The sequence below is a fragment of the Acytostelium subglobosum genome (assembly GCF_000787575.1).
Source record: "Acytostelium subglobosum LB1 DNA, scaffold: scaffold1, whole genome shotgun sequence".
In the NCBI taxonomy this organism is placed as follows: domain Eukaryota; phylum Evosea; class Eumycetozoa; order Acytosteliales; family Acytosteliaceae; genus Acytostelium; species Acytostelium subglobosum.
Window position 1 is genome coordinate 791,207 of NW_012236531.1, and position 24,497 is coordinate 815,703.

General features: G+C 44.8%; 8 protein-coding genes across 8 annotated transcripts; 3 read left to right on the forward strand and 5 right to left on the reverse strand.

The window, feature by feature from the left end:
- Positions 1-242: 242 nt before the first annotated feature.
- On the reverse strand, positions 243-7,018 carry SAMD00019534_003300 (hypothetical protein; the record flags this gene model as incomplete). Its single annotated transcript, XM_012903763.1, has 3 exons — positions 243-6,005; positions 6,080-6,229; positions 6,308-7,018. The coding sequence occupies 3 exons, from the start codon at positions 7,016-7,018 to the stop codon at positions 243-245; spliced, it is 6,624 nt and encodes a 2,207-aa protein (XP_012759217.1).
- A 4,363-nt stretch (positions 7,019-11,381) lies between these two features.
- SAMD00019534_003310 (hypothetical protein) lies at positions 11,382-11,972 on the forward strand (the record flags this gene model as incomplete). The annotated part of the gene is made up of 1 exon (XM_012903764.1): positions 11,382-11,972. The coding sequence occupies one exon, from the start codon at positions 11,382-11,384 to the stop codon at positions 11,970-11,972; it is 591 nt and encodes a 196-aa protein (XP_012759218.1).
- A 418-nt stretch (positions 11,973-12,390) lies between these two features.
- SAMD00019534_003320 (hypothetical protein) lies at positions 12,391-13,014 on the reverse strand (the record flags this gene model as incomplete). Its single annotated transcript, XM_012903765.1, has 2 exons — positions 12,391-12,761; positions 12,837-13,014. Coding segments are annotated over 2 exons (549 nt in total), but the record flags the coding sequence as incomplete, so codon positions are not given.
- Positions 13,015-13,452: 438 nt separating this feature from the next.
- SAMD00019534_003330 (hypothetical protein) lies at positions 13,453-14,549 on the reverse strand (the record flags this gene model as incomplete). Its single annotated transcript, XM_012903766.1, has 3 exons — positions 13,453-13,733; positions 13,808-14,098; positions 14,387-14,549. The coding sequence occupies 3 exons, from the start codon at positions 14,547-14,549 to the stop codon at positions 13,453-13,455; spliced, it is 735 nt and encodes a 244-aa protein (XP_012759220.1).
- A 503-nt stretch (positions 14,550-15,052) lies between these two features.
- On the reverse strand, positions 15,053-16,831 carry SAMD00019534_003340 (hypothetical protein; the record flags this gene model as incomplete). Its single annotated transcript, XM_012903767.1, has 3 exons — positions 15,053-15,262; positions 15,373-15,526; positions 15,591-16,831. 3 exons carry the CDS (start codon positions 16,829-16,831, stop codon positions 15,053-15,055), a joined length of 1,605 nt encoding a protein of 534 aa, XP_012759221.1.
- Positions 16,832-17,650: 819 nt separating this feature from the next.
- Positions 17,651-19,323, reverse strand: SAMD00019534_003350 (hypothetical protein; the record flags this gene model as incomplete). The annotated part of the gene is made up of 6 exons (XM_012903768.1): positions 17,651-18,056; positions 18,127-18,256; positions 18,330-18,427; positions 18,491-18,894; positions 18,958-19,071; positions 19,141-19,323. Coding segments are annotated over 6 exons (1,335 nt in total), but the record flags the coding sequence as incomplete, so codon positions are not given.
- A 192-nt stretch (positions 19,324-19,515) lies between these two features.
- On the forward strand, positions 19,516-21,429 carry SAMD00019534_003360 (hypothetical protein; the record flags this gene model as incomplete). Its single annotated transcript, XM_012903769.1, has 2 exons — positions 19,516-19,715; positions 19,827-21,429. 2 exons carry the CDS (start codon positions 19,516-19,518, stop codon positions 21,427-21,429), a joined length of 1,803 nt encoding a protein of 600 aa, XP_012759223.1.
- A 173-nt stretch (positions 21,430-21,602) lies between these two features.
- SAMD00019534_003370 (hypothetical protein) lies at positions 21,603-23,301 on the forward strand (the record flags this gene model as incomplete). The annotated part of the gene is made up of 2 exons (XM_012903770.1): positions 21,603-21,782; positions 21,874-23,301. 2 exons carry the CDS (start codon positions 21,603-21,605, stop codon positions 23,299-23,301), a joined length of 1,608 nt encoding a protein of 535 aa, XP_012759224.1.
- Positions 23,302-24,497: the final 1,196 nt, after the last annotated feature.

Consider the following 24,497-nt stretch of genomic DNA (forward strand, 5'->3'; position numbering starts at 1 on the left):
GTGTGTGTTGGTTGGATGTGATGATTGCATTGTGTTTGGGCTTGATGGTGTCGATCCACTTTGGTGCGAAAGTCTTCTTTTGTCTCACACACCAAGGGTTTTCATTCTTATGAACAGATCAAGGTCAAATTCAGACCCCCATCTTGAACTCCAAGATCAATCTTTGAATATCTATTTAATGTAGTTCGTTGTTATCAATCAATCAAATGTCAATACAATTACAATGACACGACACGACACCTTTATTGTTGTTGCTGTTGTTGCTGCTGCTGTTGTAATTGAAGTTGTTGCCTCTGTTGTTGTTCTTGATTGCATTGTGCAATGATTGTCTTGATCTCATTCTCAATGGAGAATTTGATTGAACCTGGCAATGAGATATGTTTGATGTCTTGATCCTCATAGTAATGCAACGATTTGATTGGTATGTAGTTGAGCTTCTTCTCATCCACTACGTATGGAGCAGATGGACGACTTGGTGGACAGATCAATGTGATAGTCTTGGCCGTGACCTTCTTGCCAAAGCCATTCTCGCCGGGATTGTAGTGCGCCAGCACCTGTCTCAGCTGGTAGGGGTTCAGACTGGGACAGGTCTGCTTGCGCACCTTCTCCTCGGCCAGCTTCTCCTTGTCCTTGATCGTGAGCACGGCAATCACCTCCTTGATCATGTCGAATGACTTGTCCACGTTGCCAACCCATACGTCGCCAGTCTCATTGGCCCACCTCAGCAGCGTGTCGATGCGTGCCTTGGTGTGATTGGCAAATGGCTCCGTGCAGAACACCGAGCGCAGGAAGAAGGCGTTCAGTATCACAGCGGACATCCATGAGAAAACTTGGTTGAAGAACTGTTGTGACAGCTCAAAGTGGATCATTCGTGGCTGGAACACGCCAATGACTGATTGCAGGTAGTTGGTGAGCATCTCGATGCTGTTCAAATTGCTGCTCGCACCATTGGCCGCTGTCTTCTTGTTATAGTTCTCGTTCAAGATAACAGAGTCTATGATTGATTGCAGACGAGTTGTTACGATGCTGAACAACAAGCCATATGATCTACCAATGGACTGTTGCAAATGGATGATGAACTGATTGCCAGCCATTGATGGCATTGTGTCCAGTGATGTCTCAATGTCCTCCAACTCGGCCATCGTTGGGATGCTCGCGGTGATGGCCACACTGCCCTTGGGGAGCTTGCTCTGGAAGACATAGAGCAGCAACGAGCTGCTGGCCAGCAGGTAACTGGTCAGATCAATGTCTTCAAAGTGCGTGTGTGAGAAGCTGGCGATCGACATGATGATGCCCTTGAAGATCTTGGAGCTCTCAATCTCGAATGCCTGCCAATAGGTGATCTGGTGGAACCACATCTGTCCGGCGAGCGTCGAGTGCTCCAGCTTGCAGGACAGCAGGTAATCGCTCAGAAGTCTGGTCTGCTTCTCCTGATTGCCCACGCTTCGCGCGAGCTTCTCCCAGTCGTTCTCCTTGCGGTCCATTATCTCCTCGAGACGGCCCAGTGAGCCCAGTCTGAAAGATGCTTCGCTGAAGCGAGTGGCCATCTGTTGTCTGGACATGTCGGTCTGTTGACGCTCTCGCATCAACTGCTCGATCTGTTTGGCCATGCGCTCACGCTCCATCTGCCACTCGGATGATGCGGCCTGTTGCAGTCGCAACTCTTCGATTGTGTTCTTCAACGTCTGTATCTCATTGAGTTGGTTGCTCTTTGTATCCTCGAGGAACTGTTGCACCTCAATCGACTTCCTATTGTTCTTCTTGTACTCGAATGCCTGTTGCTTGAGGCCCTGGTTCTCGACACGCTGCTCCTGCAGCTGGCTCGTAAGACTTGACGATTGCTCCTCAAGCTGCTTGTTGGCGGTGGACATGCGAAGGATCTCCTCTTGCATGCTCAGCAGCTTGCTCTCCAACTCCCCACTCCTCTCCTTCTGCACATTCTCCTGCGATGCCTGGCCATCCTTGAGCACCTGTACCTGACTGCGCAGTTGTTGCAGCTCCTCGTCCTTGGCCTCCTTGATCCTCTCCCATTCGGTCGCCTGACCACCATGTTGTGACTTGGCCATCTGGTACAGCTCGGACAAATCTTGGTTCCTCTGTTTGAGCTCGCCATACGAGTTCTCGACCCACTCCATCTTGCTCTTGGTCATTGTCAGCTCGGTCTCTTGCTTGACACTCGTCTCCCTGAGCTCCTGGTACTGTTGCTTGGTCTTTGAGCTCTTGTCCTTGAGCTTCTTTCGCTCCATGTCTGCCTCGGCCAGACTGGACTGAAGCGTGGCATTGTTGTTCTTGAGTTGGGCAAGGTCTGTGTTGAGTTGCTCGAGCTGTGCGCTCAGCTTGGTTACCTTCTCCTTGTTCTCATGTCTCTTCTTGGTGGCAGCTTCCATCTGCATCTGAGTGGTCTGTAGCTGCAGGGCAGTCTGATCGCCCTGGATGGTCAACTTCTCCACCTGCTTCTTGAGCAGGTCCTTCTCGTCCTCCAAGCGCTCCACCATTTGCTTCCTCTCGAGCGACTCTTTCTCCAGGCGGTCCTGACTCTGCTGCATCTGCGAGGTGACCTCCTTGAGATAGAGTGACTCCTGTGCAGTGGTCGTGCTCTTCTCCTTTGCCACAAAGAACTCGCTCTCGAATCTCTCCTTTAGATTGTTCAGCTGCTTGATCTCCAACTCGAGTCGGCCAGTGGTCTCGCGGGCATTAGACAGGTCGCGCTCTGATTGCTTTAGCTGCTGTTGGAGTCTGTCGCCGTCAGCTTTCAGACTGTCGATCTGTCGCTCGTTCTGTGTGATGGCAATCTCTCCCTTGGTCTTCTCGATCTGCAGTGTGGACGACACATCCACCAGCTCCTTGGCCTGTCTTAGCGAGGTTACTCTGAGCTCTTGAAGCTCAGTGTTCATCCTGCTGACCTGCTCATCCTTAGCGGCAATATCGTTTCTCAGCCTGCTAGCCTCGTTGAGTGTGGATTCTAGGGTGCTCTTGGTGTTAGACAGCTTCTCCTTGAGTTGCTGATTGTTGGAAACTGACTGGTCCTTCTCTTGCTTGATTATTGTGATTTGTTGGTTGAGCTGGTTCTTCTCCTCCTCGAGCGCCTGCTTGATAGCCTTGACCTTGTCATAGTCGCCAGTGGTAGCTTTTTTGTCCTCCTGCACCGACTCCAGCTTGTTCTTGATCTTCTTGAACTTCTCCGACATCTCTCCCATCTGTGTGTCCTTCTGCTGTAGCTTGGACTTGAGGTCCTCAGCATTGCTGTTCAATGAGATAATCTGAAGCTTTGTGGACTCTTCGGTCATCTTCCATTGCATCTGCTCCTGTTGGTACTTCTTGGTCGTCTCGTCGAGCTGACGCTCGAGGCGGTCGGAAAGTTCCTTCAGGCGGGCGAGCTCTGTCTCGAGCATCTTGCTGGCAGTCTCCAGACGCACATTGGTCTCATTCGACTTGGCGACTTGCTCCTTGATGTCGCCATTCTCCTCAACCAACTGATTGAACGAGCTCTGCAGCGTGTCCTTGAGACTGTTGAGAGTGAGATTGTTCTCCTCAACGCGGTCCAGCTTCTTCTTGGTGCTGGTGAGCTCCTGGGCATACACCTCAAGCTCGTGCGACTTGGCCGCCAGCTGTGACTCGAGTGACTTGATGCGATCACTTGTCTCTGCCTTGTGAACGCGCAACTCCTCTGATAGTCGAGCATTGTCCTCATGTTCCTGTTTGAGCTCGCTGCTCATCTGTTCGATCTGGACCTGATTGTTTTGTGTGCGAGTGAGCAACTCTGAACGCTCAACGTCTAGACGCTTCTTGTCCGATGTCATTTGCTCCAGTTGCTGTGTCTTCTCTTGTAAGTTCGTGCCAAGCGTGGCAACCTCGGCCTCCAAAGCCTTGTTACCCGCTTCGAACTTTGTTGCTCGATGCTGCAGGTCTGACACCTGCATCTCCAGACGGTCCTTGGCGTCAGTGGCCTCATCGAGCTTGACCTCCAGTCGTTGCTTGGTCTCCTCCAGATGTTGCTTGCCACGCTGCTCTGCGGTGAGTCGCCATTGTATCTCCTCCAGCTTCTCCTGCAGCTTGTTTTTGGCATCTTGCACGGAGCGCAGTGAGCGCGCCTCTGCTCTCATCTCGCTGTAAAGCTTGCGTGCCATCTTTCCTCTCCACTTTGCCTGTATGAGAATGATGCCACGGATGTTGCTCTTCAGCTTCTTCTTGGCCGTGGCGGCTCTGATCACAGTCTGCAACTGAATAGCTGCGTGCTCAAACATCTCCACCTGCATAACAGACTTGGCCACTGACTTCCTGATGGCACATTGAAGTAGCTTGGCACTGTTCAACCTCTTCTTGTAGGCGTTGCGACACCTGTAGCCGCGGAACACCTTCTGTATGAGTGTGGCTGCGTTGATCCTCCTCATGAACTGCATCTTGTTCTTGGCCATCTGTGCTCGGATGCGCGTTTGAATGACCAGGGCGGCGGACCTTTGAAGTCTGTACTGCTTGCGGCAATGATAACCGCGCCAGAATGATTGGATGACTGTGGCACTGTGATTGAGCTTGCCCATGCGTTGGTTCTCCAGTGCAGCCAGTTGACCAGCACGCAGGAATACCTTGGAGATACCCAGCTTGTACTTGTCATCCGAGAGTTGGATACCCTCGAGCATGGTCTGTACCTGAGTGCGTGGATCCTTGGCGGCACCGCGCTTCGTCTGTGACTTGGTGTAGAGCAGCTTGTAGCGCGCGTAGAACTCGCCAAGAGGACGACGTGTGGGGAAGCCAGCACAACAGATCCTTACCGACTCCATGACACCACCGCAACGCAGCTGGTGGATGACGTCGTGCTTGTTGAAGTTCTGTGGCTGCTTGTCGGGGTTGGGCTTGATGCACCTGATGTAATGTGGAGTGGTCGTGCCGATCGTCTTCATCAATGTTGCCAGTGACGCAGAGAACTGTGAGCCAACGGAGGAGAATTTCATTGAGGATGATGCTGATGCTGACGCTTGCTTGTTGGATGGTTGTGGGCCGCCGGCGCCCAATCGCTCACTGCCTCCCAGCACTGTCTTGATGAAGGCGAACGAGGCCTTTTGGAGTACGGCGATCTGCTCTGGAATGATAAAGTCCTTGTTCTTGTCCAGGAACTGGTCAGTCTCGTAGGTGACCTTACCGGCGTAATGCTGCACAGTGAAGGCTGTATGGGAGAAACGAGGCTTCTCAAACTTGACATGTGACGCCAGCTTGGAGTAGAGCTTTGTGGCAAAGGTCTGTGGTGTGGCCTTGGGGAACATGGACTCCTCGTCCAGCAGTGAGAGGATACACATTGGACGCTTCTCGATGAGGTCCAGCGTGTCCTGATTGTCATTAAAGTCGATGTAAGACCAGTCGATCTTCTCCTTGATGTACTCTTGCTGCTCCTCCTTGAACACATGCTGATTGAACACCTGTTGCAGCTTCTCGTTGGCATAGTTGATGCAGAACTGCTCAAAGCCATTGACTTCGAACGACTCAAAGCCGTAGATGTCCAGAATGCCAATGAAGGATTTGGACTTCTGCTGCACCGACATGGACGAGTTGATCTTGACCACGAGCCACTCAAACATCAGGCCATATAACAGCATGGCCAACGAGTCTCGGGCATTCTCTGCACGCTCCTTTGTGTTGGTGGCGACGAATGACTCCTTGCCCGTGACGACCTTGCGCGTCAGGAATGTCTTGGCCAGCTCCTCCTTTGGACAGCCAATGAGTGTGGCTGCCTTCTCAAGCGGCTCATCCTGTCCAATGCTGCTGCTGTCATCGCCCTGATCGACAAACTCGATGTTTCCAAGATGTAAAACTATACTGATGATCTTGAATACGTTCTCTTGCTCCTGCATCGATATGCCCGCCACTGACATTGCATGGCAGGTCTTCAAAAATGTTGCATCGTCGTCAACGCCTTCAATCTCAAAGCATTGGCTTTGGTTAAGATAGTGATAGTCCTGTGGACTACCAAGGAATAGTCTTTCTCTCATCTCGTCTGAGGCTCCAACAAGTAACTATGAATGAGTTGTTGGGTCAGTTTCGTCGATTCGCGTCCTTGTGTGTCCCATCATGATGTTGATGAACCTACCTGATAGAAGATGTGGTAGTTCCTCTCATTGAAGACCTGTCTGACCAGTCTAGACTTCTCCAAGAGGTAGGTGAGGATCTTGGCACCAATGATGGAGCCAGAGTCGTTAAAGTGTATCTCTATGAACTTGCCGAATCGAGAAGAGTTATCCTGTTGTGATTGATTGAGTGATGAGTGAACATGTGATTGTCACGAGCTTGGCATTGATGTTGACGCCAACCAACATACATTGCGAAGTGTCTTGGCATTTCCAAATGCTTCGAGCAGGGGAGTGCTCTCGAGAACACGCTCCTCGATTGATTTGTCTGTGGTGGACTTGCGAAGAGTGTCGGCAAGGTTGGAGGCACTGCCACTGGTCTTGATCATGTTGCCCATGGCAGCAAAGTATTGAAGCAGGAACTTGGTGGTCTCGGTCTTGCCGGCACCAGATTCGCCACTGACCAGAATCGATTGACTAGAGCCGTCGTAACGCATGTCCTTGAAGGCGTCCTCGGCCACGGCGTAGACGTGCGGCTCGAGCGCGCCCAGCTGTTTGCCATAGTAGGCAGAGATCATCTCGCGTCCGTACAGCGGCAGTGATGTATATGGGTTGATGGCAATGAGGATCTTACCAATGTATGTGTAGATCGTATTGATGTTGTATCGATGATGCAGGTTGTGCAGGATGGCCGCTTCGTGCAGATGAGACAGGCCAGCCAAATCATCGATGCCCTCAAGTATCTCGGGATTCTGCAAGAATACTTTATCGCGATGGAATGACAACTCTCTATCATCATCCCTTATTCGTACCATGACGCTCAGTTCATTCTCCGACACTGACATCACATCTGCTGCGACCCATTCCAACTGAGCATCCGGTACCCATACTGCAGTGCCCTCAACAAACACATTGCTGCTGCTGCTGCTGCTGTGATTGCCATTTGAAGGAGTGCTTGTCATAGTTTGTTCTCCAATGACTTGTCTTTAGGGATCTTATTTGATTGATGATGATGATGATGAGGTTGTGTGATTGAATGAATGTATGATCCCTTGTTGTTCTGTTGTTGTAATGGTAGTGTTGTTGTAATAGTAGATATGTATAACAAGTGTTGTTGTTGGTTGTTGAACAACTTGTATAACTAAGATGAATGGAGTGTATATGGATTGGAAGAAGATGCTGTTTTGCATGCATTCTAAGTCAAATCGCGATCTGACCCAACCAAAAACAGACAAGACCCTGTGCAAGAATGATCAAACCGACTCATTCGAGTGTGGTTACCTGGGACATAAAGGCCTTACAATCAACATCAAACAATGTGACCATCACATACAACATACAACAAGAAAGAGTTCATTCAACTTGATTGATTGGCTCAGGAGTCTTGTGTATCAAAGTGCATTGAAGTTGGACCACCATCTACATATCGGTATTGCTCTTTGAGAGTCTTGATGTAGGTCTCGAGTTGCTTGTCGCTGAGGTTGGAGTGCTCAAGGTTCAATAGCTTCTGTACGAGGTCAAAGGCAGACTTGGATGGATGATCAGTTTGGAATTGTTTGGATAGCAAGGTCTGATCGTCAAGATGCTCACGGATGGATCTAGCATGTTGTACAACATCATCATCCACTCCAGCAATGGCTGCAATATCAATACCATAGTTTGATATCTGTGTTACACCCTCACTAAAGGTGTACAAGTACTTCAGTACATCATCCTCTTTGGATACATTCATGTGATAGTTCCTAAATGTTGGGTACATGTATGTCATTGACAACAATTCTACACGATGACCATGAGTCAGTTGCTGGTCCGTGCAATGCAATGGACTTACTTACCCTTGTAATGAGTCACAAAGAGTGTAAAGCAACCGATTGTTGCGATCTTCTCACTGATTGCCCAGGCAATTGAGGAACCATCGATGTTGGATGTTCCTCTTCCAAGTTCATCTACAATGACCAAAGACTTGTTGGTGGCACATTCCAATATAAATGAAATCTCTGTCATCTCTGTCATAAACGTACTGGCATTGGATTGTAGATTATCTGATGTACCTATCCTACTGATAATCTTATCCACTTTATATTGATGATTATTAGTAATCAATCAATCATTCCTTTGTTTGATATGATACATACCGATTGGTAGTGATGCAAACTGAGCTGGAATATAACTACCAATATGAGCCATAATAGTCAACAGTGCCACCTGTTCAATATATGTTGTCTTGCCACTCTGATTGATTGATTGAATAATTGATATTATGTTTGAATGGAATGACGTTAAATGAAGATACTTACCATGTTTGGACCATTGAGCATCTGGAAGTATGATGTCTCAGTGAGAAGAGTATCATTCTATGATGAATCAATGTTAGTCATTAATGACTCTTCCATCAATAGTCAGCTCGATACTTACAGCAACAAAGGCCGATCCAGGCATATTGTTCTTGTTTGATTGTAGCCTATAAGGATGACAACCCTTCTTGATGGCAATTGGTCCCTTCTCATAGAACTGTGGACATACTATCCAATCAATCAAGTTAGTATGAACTCCAACTCCACTTAGTATGTTACTTACCACAATCATTCATTGAGACGAACGTTGATAATGAGTAGATATAGTCCAACAATGCGATTGATTCAGAGACATTGTATAGGATTGAGATACGATCTCGCATGTAGTCCACCAATGATCCAACCGATAGTGAGGTCAACATGAGTACCTCCTCAAACACCTCTTTGTTCCTCCTTGACAATGATATCAAGTCCTCACTATTGAACTCGCACTTTCCACTCTTGTGTTTGACTCCGATGAATATTGATGGTAGGTGTAGCAATGACTTGTTCTTGCACTGTATAGATAGGTAATATCCCTTGTTGCCGCTCTGATGCAATCTAATGTTTGGCAATTTGAAATGGTCCTTGTAGTACTCCACCAACTTATTGATGTCAGACAATGATTCATTGTATGCCTTCTTGCATACATCAAGCAATCCATTGATTCCACCTTTGATTGAATGGACAATCTATTCATCAATGATGGTTAGTAGGTGTGATTGAGTGTCCATTGTGATAACTTACAATGTTTGACATTGTGAGCTTGGCAGCAATCAGGGGTTTCTCGTCGATGTACTTGATGATCTCATTCCTAATATCTTGAATGGCAGGTAGTGTAATGTTGTTGGATATTGCCTTGATCAATGGTGATGCCACTGTTGCCAAATGTGAACTCAACTTTGGTAGCAACTCAATGGTATTCTTGATATCAATCTGTGATTGTATTACTAGTATTAGAATTGGTCACATCCAATCAATCAATCAATCATACTTACGATTGACTTCAGTGTCTTTTGTATCTTTGTTACTCCAAACTTGTGGAAGTCTATCCTCTGTGAGAAGTACACCAATATCTTATCAAGATCACAGAGTTTGGCAAGTACAGGACCAATAGACAAGAAGTTCCTCTCATTCTTGAGTAGCTCTCTGATTGATTCTTGTCTCAACTTGATGGTACCAATGTCTATGGTGTACAACAAACATGGTTAGATCACATGGTTGAGACAATGTATAGTCATTCATACCATTTGGAGGTTGGACAATGTTGCTAACTAGTAGTCTTGAACCTTGTGATGTCTTTGTGTAGTTTAACGAAGAGAACAATGTACATGTTCTGCTTCCATCCATTGAGTTGTGTACAAGTTCCAGGTTCCTAATAGTCTCAGCATCAATTTGCATTGTTCTTTCTGAACCAGAGTACAGTATCTGAGGATGGATAGTCAGTCGGTCAGTTGTCCATAAATGAATGAATGAGTTACTTATACTCACTCTGACACAACCGTTGGCAAACGTAATATCTTGGCTTCCCTCTAGATATTTGATGATGGCGGACAGTGCAGCCTGTGCAAGATACTTGGACTCCATGTGTCTCTCCAATAGGTTGAGTTTGTCCGGTATTGAGTACTGTCGAACCAGTAGCATGCCATTGTTCTCACTGAACACCTTGCGAGGTATTGGTGCAAACTCAATGTTTGGAAATCTATTAATGATCATCTTGATCAGTTGAGAGTCCTCTCCCATTGGTGGAGTGATCACCTATTGTTTGTAAATAGTTAGTTACAATGCAAGGATATAGATCGATCGAACGCCTATTGGTACATACCAAGGATGCATTGAGTATGAATAACTTGGTGTACAAATGTACATAAGTTTGTGAGTCGCAGAACTGTCCAATCTCAATCTCGCCTGTGATGGTGTTGTAGGAGGCGTATCCGATCTCTCTTGATCGGTTCTCCGTGATGGCAATATAGAATATGTCCTTTGGTCGAGATGGTGTCTTCATTGTTGATGTGGTTGTTGTACCCGGCTGCGGTTGTTGACTTGGGTGTCTTGAGGGTGTTGGTACGAACTGAAGATGGTAATGTTGATGGAGTATTCTTTGTTGGAAGTATAGTAGGAGTCCTCAAATTGTTCATTAGCAAGGATGGTGTAGTGGCGGAGGAAGTTGATTGCTTGGTATCCAAAGTGATCTGCTTTGGTATAGAAGTCATATTCGGTCTCCCAGCATTGTTGGTAACTATTTTGTTGCTAGTGGTTGATCCTCGCCCACCTACTCCAACTCCTTGACCATGAGGAGTGGAGAAGTCATCATCCAAGTCCTCAAGCTCATCCAATTCCTGTTGTATTCTCTTCTTTGTCATTGGAGTAACCAAACTATTTGTATTATTCTGATTTCCAGTTGTCGTCGGTGTCATTGTGGATAACTTCAATGAACCGAATCTAGTACCTATCCCAGTCGTCAAAGTTTGCTTCATATTAACTGCATTTCCTGATATAGGTGTATTCCTACCCAGTGTATTCGTAGTTGTTGTTGAGGTTGTAACAGGAGTTGCCTTTGTCAAAGTTGAATTGGATACACTCATTGGTGTAGTAGTAGTACCTTTAGCATTAGTATTACCATTACCATCACCTCTAGGTGTAAATCTAAACTTATTCAGATCCATCTCATTCACAACCTTGATAACTCAACTCAATGATTGATTCACGTTCTTTCTAACTATCTTTGAATATCAGTATATGTTTGTATCTCTATCTATACATGTACTAATCAAACAAATAATGAATGTTTGAATGAATGAATGAATGAATAAATTGAATGAACAATGTTGGCTAGATCCACAACAGAAGATCCCAAATTTCCATTTCTGGAACAGACTTGGATCTGGAACCAAAGACACTCAAGTTGTTGATCTTTTGATTTGCACAAATACTTAAGTCGTCGAACTACTACTTCTTACAAATACTACAACTTCAACAACTACAAACAACAATGATGTACAAGACAACACTGTTGGCAATACTATTGTGCATCATTGCTGCCACTGATGCTCAGAACAACAATGAATACTTTTATAGTCAATGGTATAACTCATCATCGTGCAGTCCAAGTGAACTGGGAGAGATAGACATTGTGATGACAGACTACTGTTTGATGGACTATGACTATCATTCATCACAGGTCAGCTGTCAGAGCGATCAGCAGGCTGTGCGCGTCGACTTTGGCGACTCTGAATGCAAGAACTCAAAGGACAAGGAGACCATCACACTCAATCAATGCGACGAGATGGGTGGCAACAGCATGCAGGCCTCGTGCGCCAACTCTACACAAGTCGAACAGATGATCAAGGGCATGACAGTGATCTCCTTCTATTCGCAAGGCTACTGTAGTGGCACTCTATTCAAGATGATCGCATCACCCGACACTGTCTGCTTTGACTACATGAAGACCAACATGAAGTGTGTCAATGGTCTTCTCTATCAATCAAGTTGCAAGGACAAGCTATGCGATGATTGTGGCGAATTCCAACAAGTGGAACCCTTCTGTCTGCGACCTGATGGCATCTACTTTGGTTGTCCATAACTCATTCATTCATTCAATCTCAATCAATCATTCATCAATCTTGTACTCATACATCCCATCCCCTTGAGGCAGTCCAGTATCAACTGCCTCACATCGACACTATTTATTGGCCAATCAATCAATCATTCAATCAACATACATCGAGTAAACAAACGAACGACATTAGATCGTTGGTCTTTATTAATGGCAAGACATAGTCTTAGTTGAGGCAAGACCCCTTTATGGTCTATAACAATCAATGTTCAATCCCTCGACCAACTGCATGTAGAGACAGTACCATTGAGCAGCCCATTGATGGTTGGGCATGATGATACGACCGGCAACACTGTCGTCCCAGGTGATGGCCTGGTTGAACGAGTAGTTCAGGTACTTCATGACGTACGAGGCAAACACCTCGCCAGTGCGATCGCAGCCACACTCACAATGGATGTAGAAGGCGGTGGGCTGAGACTGCTGGGTGTTGAGCAGCTGATGGTAGTAGGGGATGCGGCTGGGCAGGTCGTCCTTTTGCCAGTGAGCCAGATCCTTTGCCATGTCGTCGCGAATCTTGACCTCGACCAGGTTGGGGTCGACAACGTCGCCAAGAGTGATGTTGACGGGCAAACTGTCCCTTGTCGGTGTTGTTTCCAAAGAACCATTGCTCGATATGTACGTCGCCCATCTCATCGGCCCATCCATAGATGAGCTTAATATCGAATATCAAGAAGTTGTCTGGCATTGTAACATTGAATGTAGCGGCATTCTTCTTCATATACTCTACCAATGTGTCATAAGCAAACTCATCGACACCTTAATAGTTGATTGATTGATGGTTAGTTTGAATGATTGAGTTTGATCGAGTGAATGTACTACTATGCTACATACCATTTACTTTTAACTTTGGCTCATTGCCTCTGAACAAGTAGTTTGAAGTACCATCGGAGAAGGTGGCAGTGTCAACCAAACGTACCTTCTCATACTCCAAGTACTCTGCACTGCAACACAGAACAGCACAAGAGACAATCAATCCCAACAACAATGATGATCTATTTAACGACATAGTAATAATAACTATAAATATGTATATAATGAATATGATGAATATAAAGAATGAAGTATGTCAATTAATCAACCAATCAATCGTGTATGATCATCGACACTAACACACACAAAGTATGTACAATGTCATACACACACACGCTGCCAATCGCCGACTTGATTGATTACCAACACACACGGCAGTAAGTGCCTGATCATGTCATTTGGAGTGATCCAAAGATATTTGATATTGCTGATTGCCAAAGTCCAACGCTCGTGTAGGCCCTATGCGTGCGCGAATGGAATGATTGAAAGGAGATGAGAGTGTTTGGCACCGAGATACCCCAAAGAATGTGAATCTAAAGTGAAGTGGATTGCGCCAACATTCGATATTGTTGTTGAAATTTCCGGAGAGTTATATATTGAGATACTTATATAATTATATGATTCATTGATTGTATGATTAATAGGCACCAGTGCAATCAATGTTCATCTTCTCACCGAGTGAGAGGTAGAGGCAGTACCATTGGACCGACCATTGATGGTTGGGGAGGATTGGACGACCAGCAACCTGATCATCCCACTCCATAGCCTTCTTGTAGTCCCAGCCCAAGTACTTCATGACGTACGAGGCAAACACCTCTCCAGTTCTATCACAACCACACTCACAATGAATGTAAAGAGCGATTGGGAGATCATATGGAGTGTATAGGATGTCGCGGTACATTGCCATTCTGCTTGGCACTGTGTATAGTTATGATTGAATTAGTGAGTGATTGATTGATTGGAGACTGATGTGATTGAATGAGTGTACTTACAATCATCCTTCTGCCAGTCTGGGAGTGTCTTGGCCATGCTGTCACGGAGAGTCTTGCTGATATCCTTTGGGTTGGTGATGTCACCGAGGGTGATGTTGATGGCAAACATTCCGTGATCGGTGTTGTTGCCAAAGTACCATTGCTCGAGGTGGACATCGGCCATCTCCTCAGCCACACCATAGATCAGTTTGATATCATAGATCAAGAATTGCTCTGGCATGATAACACCGTCAGCCTTTGAAACGTTTCTCATGTACTCAACCAACTCGTCGTAGGCAAACTCATCCTGGCCTTATGTGTTTGAGTTTGTGTTTGTGTTTGTGTTTGTGGGAGAAGAGAAGAGAATGGAACAAAAGGGAGAGAGGGGAGACAAGAAGGAGAATAGAATAGAATGGAGGTAGAGATAGAGGTAGAAGTAGAGATAGAGATAGAGAGTAGAGAGAGATACAAGGAAGTGATAATGTCGATAGGATTAATATGTGCAACTACTACTTTGGTGAATGAAAGAGAGATGAGAGGGAAGAGAGAGGGGAAAGGAGAGGAAAGGGTTCAGAAGTGTAGGGTAGGAGGGATCATTACCATGGACAGCGATCTTTGGCTCATTGCCTCTGAAGAGGTAGTTGGTGTGACCATTGGACAGAACTGGGGTGTGGTCCACCAGTCTTACCTTCTCATACTCCAAGTAGTAAGCGTTGGCCAATGTAGCCAAAGCAATCAAAACGATAATGATTGACTTCATCATTGTATATGTGTATATATGTGTATATGTGTATATAGGGGAAATAGATAGATAGAGAGTAAGTGGATAGATAGTGCAGAGGAGAGAGAGATACAATATATGTTGTAAAACAATCAGATGGAACGAACGATCAAAGTGTTTGCAAAAGAWAGATCGCCTTTTATGTGTTCGGACGTTGCCTTTGATCATCAAAACATCAGATATTTTGATGACTTGGGTTACAGCCTTGTTCACGTGATGTACGCGTTATGATGTGGAGAGCATAGACACTATGATGTTGTAGTAGCCTCCCAAAGGGCCAAGGAGTTGGTCCAACCTTTACTTGTGTGTGTTGTGGTCATCGTCCAGTCCTGCCTCCGAAGGTGAACTTGAAGAATCGAAACCATCACTCCCAAGAGGTATGTGGCGTCGGTCTGTCGGACAGTCGAGTGTTGTTGCCTATTCAGACACAGATGGGCGTATTCTTTGCTATTCTCTCTTTCTCTTCCCCTTTCTCTGTCTTTGGATTAGAAATCTTGAAAGTGTCTACGATATGGGTCGACGTAACCTGGTGGAGGGTCCTCATACTTGTCATCCTGCATGTATTGCTCAAAGTAATGAGAGTCCCCTTCATGTTGGATATTTGGAATGAAAGGTCCTGGTGTAGTTCTATTGTACAGATTGGTCCAGATGATACCTTCGAACCAACGATGTTCCTTTACATCTTGAGCACCATTCTGCACATTGGACATTGGATTGATTGATTGAGTGAGTGAGTGTCAGCGTAAGTATTCATCCAATCAATCATTCATCCATTCATCCATTCACTCATTCATTCATAACATACCCTTAGTGCACCAAGTCTGTTGGAGCGATCAGTTGTCAGTAACTTCTTTACCAGGTCTTTGGCCAAAGGATCAAAGTGAACCGGGAAAGCGATACGTCCAGCCAATATCTTTTGATATATATTGTGAGTATCATCATCGTAGAAGGGTGGGAAGCTATATGGATTGATTGGATGTCAGTCATGCGGACACACTACACGCATGCATGCTCGTAACATACCCTGCCAGCATTTCGAATATAAGTATGCCAAGTGCCCACCAATCGACTGCCTTGCCATGTCCAGTACCTTGGATGATTTCCGGTGCCAGATACTCGGGCGTGCCGCATAGGGTGAATGTCCGATCGGTGACACGTTTGGCGAATCCAAAGTCGGTGATCTTGATATGTCCCTGGCTGTCGATCAACAGGTTCTCGGGCTTCAAATCCCGATAGGCTATATTGTTCCTGTGTAGATATTCAAAGGCCAGCACTATCTCGGCTGCGTAGAACTTGGCCATGTCGTTGGAAAAGACGCGGGCGTCGCGCAGGTGTTTGAACACCTCGCCTCCGGCCACGTACTCAAACAACAGGTAGATCCGGGATTCGTCCTGGAACGATTGATAGAGATTGACGATGAATGGATGGTGGATGGTCGACAGGATGGACTTCTCCGAGTGCAAGTGTTCCACCTGGTTCTGCTTGACCACATCCGACTTTAGCAGACACTTAAGTGCGTAGTAGTTGTGGTCCATCATGTGCTGCACCAAATAGACGTATCCAAATGATCCAGTGCCAATGACTCGTACCTTTCTAAACTCATTGATCCTCTCTCTGGCGTTGACTGGTGGTGGCATGTATAACACATTGTTGTTGGTATTGTTGTTGTTGAATGATGATGATGATGTGGAGGTGGTTGATGTTGTTGACGTCTGTGTCAGGGGAGTTGATATAAGTGAATGCAGCTCAACGTGCTGCGGTGAAATAATATGATGTAGACTACCATCTATTCTCTGTTGTTGTTGTTGTTGTTGCTGTGGATGCTGTGGATGCTGTGGATGCTGTTGTTGTTGATGTTGTTGCTCGAGTATATACATTGGAGGGAGTGAAGCGGTAAATGCAGCTGCACCACTTGATGATGATGATGGCGAAAGAGTGCCAGCGGACGTTGATGAGTTGGTAGTCGTGGTATAGTGATGAAAGATCATTGATGATGATGATGGAGGACTGACGTCATTGACATTGACCGGATGTATAAGGTTGCCAATCGAGTTGCTGTTGAACATGTGATGAGTGAGATAGTGTGACGGAGGAGAGAACACACCATCACTGTGGCTTCGACCATGATCTATACGTTGCAATGATGATGAGCCTTGATGACCACCACCTACTCCACTGCTGCTGTTGTTCAACAGACGTATACAACGCTCATCAAAGCTCAGACTACTGATGGCATTGGATAACATTGTAGTTGGACTGATCATCAATGGTTGAGGTTGAGATTGAGATTGAGATTGAGGTGGTGATGTAACCTGTTGGCGATTGTTCATTGAGGCAGCTGCAGATGAAGAAGCTGTTGAAGTCATTGTCGTCGTAGATGATTGATCATCATCCATATTTCTTCGGTTGATATTATTATTATAATTATTATTGTTGTTGTTATTGTATATATTGTCTATATACTCATAGTTCATCCTTTTAGTATAGGAGTACCAGAGTACATACTCTATCTCTATCTCTATCTATCTCTTTTCTTGAATGAATGAATTGAATGAATGAATGAAAGAGTGAGTGTTGATGAGCGTGTTGTGTGAGTGATGTGTGGTGTCGCAATGAGGGACTGACTGACTACCACAACATCTAACCAGACAGACTGACGGTTGACCTGGTGCAGATTGGGAATGAAGTTGTGAATTGACGACGTTGTTGATGATATTGTTGTATATATGTATAAATGTATGTAATAATGTATGTATGTATGTCTGAATGAGTGAATGAGTGAATGAATGATGAATGAATGAATTGAATGAATAAACAGGTGTCAAACTTCACCGACCTGTCATTAGACAAGTGGTGTGATGTCGGACATCAATCACCCCTCATCCCAATTAATTAACATCACACACGTGACGTTACCACCATCAATCATGACCCCCACCACAACACCCACACGCGCACCACTCGACTGATCAATCTGACCTACACGGTCCATCCACGGATGGACCATGGACATATCTCGCATAGCGAGATGAGGGAGCTAACAACTTCATTCTTACGAACATCACCATCATTGGGATGCATTAGAGCATTACTACTCTATTCTCAAGTCTTGCTTGCTCAGCCTTGAACACAAGGGTGTGACTGAGAAGTGTGTCGTCTGGACCGGACAGGATCTGACTTGGGTCGTTGGTGGCTACGGCATAAACAAATGCTCGCATCAGGTAATAGTCGGCACAGTTGTGACCTGTCATCTTGGTGCCACTGACCAGCTCTGGCTTGAATATCTCCTTGTCACCATGTCTAAAGTCATCCCAAATGATCGTGTGTCCATTACAATCCAGTTGACCATGTGTACCGAATACCCTTGTCTTTCGGACACATATCTCTTCAGTGAATGCCACCATTGAGAATGAGCAAGTCTTGCCGCCCTCAAACTCCATGTTGACAACTTGTTGATCGACTACATCATTGTCACTCTCATATGCACATCTTGATTGATTGAATGATTGATTGAATGAGTATCCGAGGATCCAAGAACAAAGATTGATCAGGTACATACACTCCATAAGGTCCCTCCTTAAGGGCATCTCTGACATTCTCTTTGGTTGGCTCTTTGTCAGGAACAAGACAATCTCTCTTCCAAGGATAATGTGTCAAGTATATTGTCTTGGCAGAATATGGACACACGTCTGGGGATTGTTCCAAGGTCAGTCAATCGATACCAATCACTCATTCATCCAATCACTCAATCAAACTACATACCATTAATTTTACAATCTAGACATCTCTTGGCATCTCCAGCAGCCTCTGGCTTGTGCTCCTTGGAGAAATGTGTGAGCGATCCAAAGGACGATATCTTCCTATTATATCATTATTGTGTGAGTATCAACCAACCATGCTTGAACAAACATTGGATAACATACTTGCACTTCTTGTTCATAAAGAAATTGATAAGATCCAGATCATGACAGGACTTGGTCATCAACATGAATGATGAGGTATCTTCACGTTTCCAGTTGCCTCGGACGTATGAATGAGCCTGATGATAGTATCCAACGGGCTCCAGGTGTTGGATATTCATCACCTCACCAATATAGCCTTCCTCAATCAATGACTTGATCTTTAGGTTGTATGGCGTGTATCTTAGAACATGGCAAACTGCAAAGATAACATTGTTATTCTTGGCAGCGGCCACCATTCTATCACAATCCTCCTGTGACACAGCCATTGGCTTCTCGACCAAGATGTGATAACCTTTGTTGGCAAAGGCAATAGTTGGTTCGGCATGCAATTGATCTGGTGTTGCAATGAGTACTGCATCGGCAAACTTCATTCATGGAGTGATTGAGTGAGCGACATGTTCATGTGCCAAGGTCATTCATTCACATACCTTGTCCTTTGCAGCAATCGCCTTCCAATCATCATACATCATGCTGCTGTCCAAAGAGAAGTCCTTGGCCATCTTCTCTCTTCTGAACTTGATAGGGTCACATACAGCTGCCACCTTCAAAGGTCATTGTTAGTCACTCTATTCAGTCATCCATTCAATCATTCATGTTCAATCAATCAATACCTTTAATCTATTTGGCTTCTCAGCAGCGTATAGAGTGTAGACATAACCTCTACTACCACATCCGATCACAATGAGTGATACAGTCTTATTTGTAGAGTCATACTTTGTTTCATCAAGACTATTTGTTTGATTACTATCCTTTGGCTCATTACCTTTAAATATACTTGTCTTATTACCTGTCATTATTACTATATCTATTACTTATCTCTCTATCTCAACACTAACTCTATTAATAAATGAAGTAATATCTCCAAGTTGAACCACCACCTTCATCTTTGCAACGTGTTTATTCTTTGAAAGTCAACAACACCTTCGGGATGTTCATTCATTCCACATTGACAGTTATACAAGTATACTTATACACAACACTTGACCATGTCCAATGATTCAATATCAATATCAACAATAGCATCAGCAGAGGCATCATCAGAGAATGAATGTGATCGTAATAGATTGCCACATATTATATGTTTAGATTGTATCAAACTGTTGTCATTGGATAGTTTGTTGTTGAGAACATCATCATCGTCGTCATCAGCATTGGATGATCATGAGTCAATAATAATACCAATCAAGTATTATAATCAATTATTACATGTTGTTGCTGATTGTGATATCAAACATCGTCATCATGACTTGGACAACGTAGACAACATTAGACAATCAATCAAATCACTTTACAACAGCAACAGCAACAAGAAGAAGAAGTGTGATAAGGATGATGATGATGATTGTGATGATGATGATGTTGATGATGATTGGCAGAATAATGACAACTCTGGATTCATTGCAAGGATGAGACACTTGTGGTCGTTGTTGCCACAGTTGGCATCGACTTATCAGACGTTGCAACAAACATGTTTGGATATTACAGAGAGGTTCAGAGAGATGCATGTGACATTGATGGTGGAAGAACATCGTGCAAAGGTTCCAATCATCACTGAGTTGGAACTTACAATGACCATGATAACATCGATCATCAAAGAGTTTGATCATATCGAGTCAGCTGCCGTGTACAACATTCCCCACACACATTCAACCGCACCACCATTGGTCCCGCCTCGCGACATCTCCTCGGAACACATGGACTCAATATCCACAGACATTGAGGCTGACGCATTGGTATCAAGGATTCTGCAATGTCATTCAATGAATGAGTTCATCAAGGAGCATTGCAAGTCTAGGACTAGGTCAAGGTCAAGGTCTATCTCTGCCCCTTCTCCTCCAGACCCACCACTACCCCAGTCTGATGCCGACATCAACCTCATGATCGCCGTTGTAGACACTATTGGACGGATCAATCAATCATTCTTCCAACTCACCCATCCTTATCGTGTGACGGGATCAATCAATGACTCGATAAAGAGTGCCCTCAGTGAGCATGCCCGTCAATCCATTGTAATCGATGAATCATGTTGGGATCAACCCTCGATGGCCTTCATAATTGGATCAGATCAATGCTATATTACCTCACTCAATCCCACCTCGGATCAACCGGCGGTGGACACAAGGCTGGGTCCAATCCCTCATAGACTTGGATCAGAGTCCTCTATTATATACGCCAAGGGCAGTGTATATTTCTTTGGCGGCGGAGTTGACCAAGTTAGATACGGCCGCTACTCAATCTCTCAGAGATCATGGTATCTTGGCACGCCAATCATTGGTATTGAAGGTGGATTTGATATATCCACATGCTATGATGGTGATAAGACCATCTATCTTGTGGGTGGCAAGCACAATCCAATGGGTAGCGAACGCAAGTACCAGAACAGGATCGATGCGTTTGATCTCCAGACACAAAGGTTCACTTCAGTTGGCAACATACATTGTTCATTGGCCAAGCCATTCAGCTTTGTACATCAAAACAATGTATATATAGTTGGTGGATACTATACTGATTACAAAGAGACTGCACAGATCATAACGTTTGATCTCAAGAAGCTTAGAAGTTCCGTGTTTGTCAAGGACCTCAATGTTGAGAAGGATCAGATTCATTCATGTTGCTTCGATGGCAAGGACACGCTGTACATCCTGGCCGATACATTCTTCCAACTGGAGCTATCGACCAAGAAGCGAAAGTACCTTGCAGGGCCCAAGTCAGAGGTAGGCTTCCTAGTCTACGATGCCAATGCAGGAGGACCAGGTGTTGCCGGTGTGATCAAAGTGGAGATGATAGGTGCGCCATTACAACTGTTCCTAATCAAGCGAGGCATATGGGTTGACCAAACAAGATTGATTGGAGTGAATGGAGAGTTCACTGTCGCACTGTGTCACATCCAAAATCGATGATCACGTGTGATTTGACACGCATGTCTTTGCAAAATTTTGCAAATCGGAATCAGGCCCAGGAGTTTGCAAAAGTTGGTCACATATCTTGTGGGTCCACAATCAATTCAATCAATCAATCAATCAATCAAATAATCAATTAATTATAATCAGCAAGATAATATTCAATTTCAACAATGCGATACACATCAGTATTGATAGTGTTGTCATTGTTCCTTCATATGCTCACACCGTCATTGTTGGCAAGCATTATTGGCGCTACTCATCTTGAACAATGCACACAGAGTGGTGATCCAGATGTACCAGGAGGATGCAAGACCATGATGGTTGTTGAACTCACGATTGAGAGTGGAAAGGTATGTTTATATGCACCCCATTTTATTGGTCTCTTTCATTGAGTTGATTAATTAATTGATCATATGATACTAACAATTGATTTATTTATAGTCCACTGAAAGCGTGACATTCAAAAATGTGACATTACTCAACAAAAGCACAGGTCAAAGTATGACTGTGATGAGCGATGTCTCTTTGTCATTGAGCAAGATACAGGCCAGTCTGCAGGGTTCATTGGTCTACTGGTCCAACTTCCCTTCTGGTTTGGATGAGTACACCATCTTCGGCACCGACTATTTAGTCACGGACTCATGTCGCGACCGTCCAGATGTACACACTTGTCCCACAGTGATCGATCTGGACACTGGCAAGCAGGTGCCATACAGCGAGGGAACATGCTGCAGCTGTGGACTAATGCCAACTTTTGGCTACACACAACGTTCACGCGCCAACCTCAAGTGCGACCTCTTTGGCAGTCAGTCCGCCGCCGCCAACTGCATGCGCATGAGTCAACTTCAGTACCAAGCCTACAAGATCGAGCCACCCATTGTATTCTATACCATCACTGTCACAATGAACTACACCGATGTCAATGGCTACAAGGTATCCAACGAGTATATCATCTCGCCAAGCAACCCAGTCATCTCTGCCGAGGGTATTGTCATCAAGCTCGAAGGTGACTTTTCCCCACCCCAAGTGTACAGGACGTTTGAGAGCAGCATCTTTGTTGTTCCAGACCCCAAAACCGACCCCAGCAACCCACGCCACAGCATGCCAATGGCCACCTCCAGCTTGGTACTCCCCAATGGATACTTTACCTCGTCCTCCTCAGTTTGTAGTAAGATTGGCACTGGCTACAAGGCCTACTACACACAGCCCAACTTCTGTATGGCCGAGGCTGGGTCATGTATAGACGGACAAATCGACGACTACTGGAAAGAGGACATGGCAAAGAAGGACGCGAGCAAGGCCACCCAGTACTTGCTGTCAACTTTCAATCCCGACTCCAAGTTGATAAACGCCAATGGAAACCTAATGTTGAACATACCCATCACTACCATCCATAATTCATTTTTGACGATCAAGGCCGCTACAGACGGCCTCACACTCTACATCAATCAAAGTCCCGGCAAGATTCTCGAAGGAACTGGCCTCGAAACATTTGGGGCCATGTCCAATGATGGCATACTCAAGGTGGTGGCGACCAACAATGGAACACTCATATCCCGGTACTATGTCTTTGCGGATGATTGCTCTCCAGGCATCACCCCGATGCCCGCGCAGGTGTTCACAATGGATCCCAGTGAGATCAAAGTCTTGACGTTCAAGGTTCACACAAAGTCCACCGACCTATCCCAGTACCATTGCAAGGTTAGTTTAACCGGAGATGATGGTAGAGTTTTAGACTGGAGGATTGTCTACTTCAACACGACGGCAACCATCATCAAAAGCAACAACTACACCGATCCCTACGATCCAAAGGTAATCGATACCACCTCCAAACAGTCATGCTCAGATGTCTGTACAAATGACAAGTAAGTACTTTGGACCTGAACAACTCCAATTTGAATTGTTTGATTGATTGATTAACTAACATAATAATATAAATATATTTTAGCAAGTTTTATTGTTTGATGTATGAACAGTGTAGAACTAACATCATTGTGTTTGGAGTCATCATAATTGCGATTATACTACTCATAGTAGGAATATTTTTAATTAAGAAGATCATTTCCTGTTGTGGATGTGGCTGTGGTTGCTTCAACTTATGCAAGAGGACAAAGAACAAGAACAAGGATGGAGAAAGCAAAGACAAGAATAAGGAAGATGACAAGAAGAAGAACAACAACAATAAGAGTAATAGGAACAATGAGAAAGATAATCAATCTTCATCAAAAGATGTTAATCAAGAGGATAATGGAGACCATTCGGCCATTGAACTGACAATATTTGACGATGAACAACCCCGACAACCTCAATCTCAACCTCGGCCCCAACCCCAATATCAACCTCAATATCAGAGACCTATTCGACCAAGGCCTCAGCAACAGCCACTACAACAACCTAAGATAGTCATTCCATTATCGAGACCAGACGAAACACTCTTGCCAATGCCTACCAACATGACAAAACTGACAATAGCACAGATCAACGAACTTGTCAAACAAAGTGAAGTATTCCTCAACTGCAGGATGCCAAAACTTACTGCTCTCTACCATGTAAGTACCATTCCTCCTCCTCCCCCGCAAGGTACCAGAGTCTGACTGACCATCATCCATTCCAATCAATTCAATCAGAGAATAATAATTTCCAATCCACCAAAGCATGAACTCTATAATATTTGTCTTCGTGGACAATTGCAGAAATATGATGAATATTATTATTGGTTCAGTACTAATCCAGATTATAGGAATACACCTGGTGGCCGTAGACATATTGTACACGATTGTAATTTCTACCTCACATTTGATGAGGTCCAAAATATGATCTCAACCATCAATTGGATCGTAGTCCTAAACCAATGAACTGTGCTCCTCTTCCTCATCCTCCTCTTCCCCCAACAACAGCATCATCAACATCATCATCAACATCCTACCACACTACCATGGTATGTTTGATTGATTGATTGGACCTCGAACTAGACTCGTAAATAAAGATAGGCGTGGCCAGGCCATGACATAAATGTACAACACATCAATAACTCATTCACTAACTTATCATTGATTGGTCAGTTC